The 3,564-nt window shown below is 47.4% G+C and overlaps 2 protein-coding genes across 2 annotated transcripts in view; one reads left to right on the forward strand and one right to left on the reverse strand.

Annotated features, from left to right (window-relative positions):
• Nucleotides 1-2,180, forward strand: part of LOC122547778 (zinc finger protein 664-like) — a 7,295-nt gene extending 5,115 nt beyond the window's left edge. The window contains exon 2 of the mRNA XM_043686361.1: nucleotides 2,107-2,180. Within this exon, the coding sequence (XP_043542296.1) occupies nucleotides 2,107-2,180 (74 nt within the window). The remainder of the gene's footprint in view (nucleotides 1-2,106) is intronic.
• Nucleotides 2,181-2,310: 130 nt separating this feature from the next.
• The window catches only part of LOC122547777 (gastrula zinc finger protein XlCGF49.1-like), a 5,833-nt gene continuing 4,579 nt past the window's right edge, over nucleotides 2,311-3,564 (reverse strand). Inside the window, exon 2 of the mRNA XM_043686360.1 lies at nucleotides 2,311-2,845. Coding sequence (XP_043542295.1) covers nucleotides 2,311-2,845 — 535 coding nt within the window. The remainder of the gene's footprint in view (nucleotides 2,846-3,564) is intronic.

Consider the following 3,564-nt stretch of genomic DNA (forward strand, 5'->3'; position numbering starts at 1 on the left):
AGACTCTAACATCACCTCACATTGCTGGAGACCTCAGGTCTGCAGCTTACCTTCTTATCCTTGAGGGTTAGCTGTCTGTTTGAAACAGCCTGTAATTAACCCCTCTATGTCAGGGCTTTCCTTCGACAGGCAGAATTAGTTGTCCTTTTGTCACACCATTATTAAATAACATTATCTTGCCTGTCCCAAGAAACAACTTATTGTGTTGCCTCCTTCTTCCCATGGATGTTCATTAGCAGAAATTAAGCCATTTATCGTATTGAATCTGCTCTGCCATTCAATCATGGCTGATATGTTTCTTAACCCCATTCTCCCTGTAACCTTTGAGCCCCTTGATACTCAAGAATGAGTAAATGGTGGAGCAGACTCAATGGGCTGAATGGCCTAATTTCACTTCCTGTGGTGTCACAGTTTCTCGTCAGCCCTTTCGTTTCTTACTCCAGAAAGCGTTATTGTTGACTCGTGAAGTTTGGGAAGTTCTGGAGTTTACAGGTGCACACCACGCTCCTCTCTGCCTCCTTCTCAGCCTTCAAGTAAAGGGAAGACTTTTTAGAACAGAAATAAGGAGAACTTCAGACAAAGAGTGGTAATCTATGGAATTCACTGACCCAGAAGGCTGTGGAGGCCAGATCATTGAATATATTTAGGATGGGGATAACTAGGTTCTTGAGTATCCAGAGGATCAAAGGTTATGGGGAGAATGGGGTTGAGAAACGTATCAGCCATGATTGAATGGTGGAGCAGACTCAATGGGTTGAATGGCATAATTTCTGCTCCTATATTCTTATGATATGCTGATGTGTGGAGGGGTGAGGATGGGGGAAAAGAGATAAAGAGGGGAATACAATTAAGGTGAAGCTGGATACAGATACATAGGAAATACACAAATTGTACGATAAATTTCAGACCACATAGAAGCACTGGCATACAGAGGGATCTGGCCATATAGATCTCCAAAAGTGGCAACCCAGGCGGGTAACGTGATCAAGAAGGCACACAGCACGTTTGTCTTGAGTGTAAGAGTTAGCGAGTTATGTTACAGCTATATATTCCGGTCACATTCAGAATATTGCATGCAGTTCTGGTCGCCACACTACCGGAAGGACATGGATGCTCTGGGGAGAGGGTAGAGAGAAGGTTCACTAGGACATTGCCTGGTCTGGAGGTCCCATTATGAGAAGAGATGGGATAAACCTGGATTATTTTCACTGTAAAGATGGAGGTGGAGGGATGACCTCAACAAAATGATGAGACACACAGATTGGCTGGACGGGGGTGGCATGGTGGCTCAATCATTAGCACTGATGCCTCACAGCGCTAGGGAAACTGGTTCGATTTCAGTCCCAGGTGACTGTCTGTGTGGAGTTTGCACATTCTCCCTGTGTCGATATGGATTTCCTCCGGTTTCCTCTCACAATCCAAATGTGTAGGTTAGGGTGGAGTGGCTATGCTAAATTACCCACTGCCCAGGGATTGGCAGGTTAAGTTGGATTGTCCGTGCTTAAATTGCCCCACAGTGTTCAGGAATGTGAAAGTTAGGTACATTAGTCAGAGGTAAATGTCGAGTAATAGAGGTAGGGAAATGGGTCTATGTGGATTATTCTTTGGATGTTTAGTGTTGGGCCAGATAGTCTGTTAGATACTTAGAGGCTTTCCCCACAGGGTGGAAAAGTCAACTACAAGAGGGCACAGGTTCAAGGCGAGAGGGGGACAGTCTGGGGGAGAATTGAAAGGGAAGGTTTTTCACACAGTTGGATGGTGGATGCCTGGAATGCACTGCCAGTGGACGTAATGGAAAGAGGCACCTTAGAACACTTGAGGTGTATCTGGATAGATACATGAATGGGATGTGAATACAGGGACAGAAACCACACATCGGCAATAAATAGCAGGTCTAAGTTAGGATTAAGACTTGACACAGGCAAGGGAGGGGGTAGGGGGTAAAGTGAACTTTCAAAAAGCAGGGGATACCTGTATGCTGATGAAGGGGTGGGTGGAGGCTCAGGTGGAGCATAAACACTGACAGAGGCCAATTGGATCGACTGTGCTGGAGAATCAATGGGAACAGAGATAAATGTATCTATTTCAGATCTACCTGCACTTCAGCCGCTTCTGTGGACTGCTTCCGTACGGAAGGTGCAATCCCAGGCTCAGAGAGCGTCAGCCCCCACCGGAAGTAAAGTGGGTGAGAGAGCGACCAGTCAACATAAAGGAACCCCTTACCCCTCCCACTTCACCCACTAAACAGGGTTCAAGATGTGACTCTTAGCAGCGGTAACAGCAGAGTCCAACCTGAATCCCTGCGCCATTTCACTTGTGAAGTTGCTGGTGTCTCCACAAGTTGCACGACTGGGTGAAGCCTTTCCCACACACTGGACAGGTGAACGGCCGCTCCTTGGTGTGGATGCGCTGGTGTTTGCGCAGGGTGGAGGAATCGCAGAAGTCATTGCTCCACACGGGACAGGTGAACGGCTTCTCCTCAGTGTGGACGTGGAAGCTGAGCAGCAGGTGATACGACTGGGTGTAGCCCTTCCCGCACACGGAGCAGGAAAACGGTTTCTCCCTGGTGTGCATCCGCTGGTGCGGCAGCAGGTGGTGTGACTGAGTGAAGCCCTGCCCACACACGGGGCAGATGAACGGGTTCTTGCTGGTGTGGACCCACTGGTGGGCCAGGAGGAGGTGTAACTGAGTGAAGCCTTTCCTGCACTGAATGCTGGTGAACAGCCGCTGCCCGGTGTGCAAACTTCGATGAATCTCCAGCACAGATGGCGAAGGGAAACCATTCCCACACTCCCCACATTTCCACGGTTTCTCCATGGTGCAGGTGCCCTCGTCTGTCTCAGACCTTAACAATCAGTTGAAAACTCGCTCACGCTTACAGCATGTGTGTGGTATTACTGGTGAACCCGCTGATAATTGGAACACACTCATTGAGTCTGTAAAGCTCGTTCCAGTCACTACTCTGGTGTGTGGGTATGTGAGACTCTGAGTTTCCAGTCACACTGACGTTTAAAACCTAACTAAGCTGACAGACCTTCTCCCCTTTGTTTTCAAGGCCATCAATATCCACGTCCTCGTGAATCAAGTGACTGTCAGACTTTGATGTGATGTTTGGTCTGAGATTTCTGCCGCCAAATTCTTCTCTTGTAATAGTCCTGTGAAGTGATTCCAAAGGTCATCACAGTCAGTCCATGATAAAAAAAATCTGAACGTAATTCTAGTTACTGTGGAACATTCTTTCCTCTCAATCCCAAAGATCTTTGTGACGATCTATATGTAACTGTAAACCAACAGGGTTATGGGGCAGACTGCATACCTCCACGAAGAGTTCACATGGACTCAAGTTGCTGAATGGACCCCTGTAGTGCAGTATTGACACTCTTACTGAAGATCTACAATATGCTGCAGTTCGATATTACAAGCCCAGAAACAACTGCAAATCAGACAAGGTCTTTTCAGAAGTTGGACTATGAACTTCTGAAGCTGCTGCTGCTCTTTCTCTCTCTCTCTCTCTCACGCAATGAAGATTGAGCTTCACCCAGACTGCAACTTCCTTCCTCTGTC

Source organism: Chiloscyllium plagiosum, unplaced genomic scaffold (genome assembly GCF_004010195.1).
Source record: "Chiloscyllium plagiosum isolate BGI_BamShark_2017 unplaced genomic scaffold, ASM401019v2 scaf_14916, whole genome shotgun sequence".
NCBI lineage: Eukaryota > Metazoa > Chordata > Chondrichthyes > Orectolobiformes > Hemiscylliidae > Chiloscyllium > Chiloscyllium plagiosum.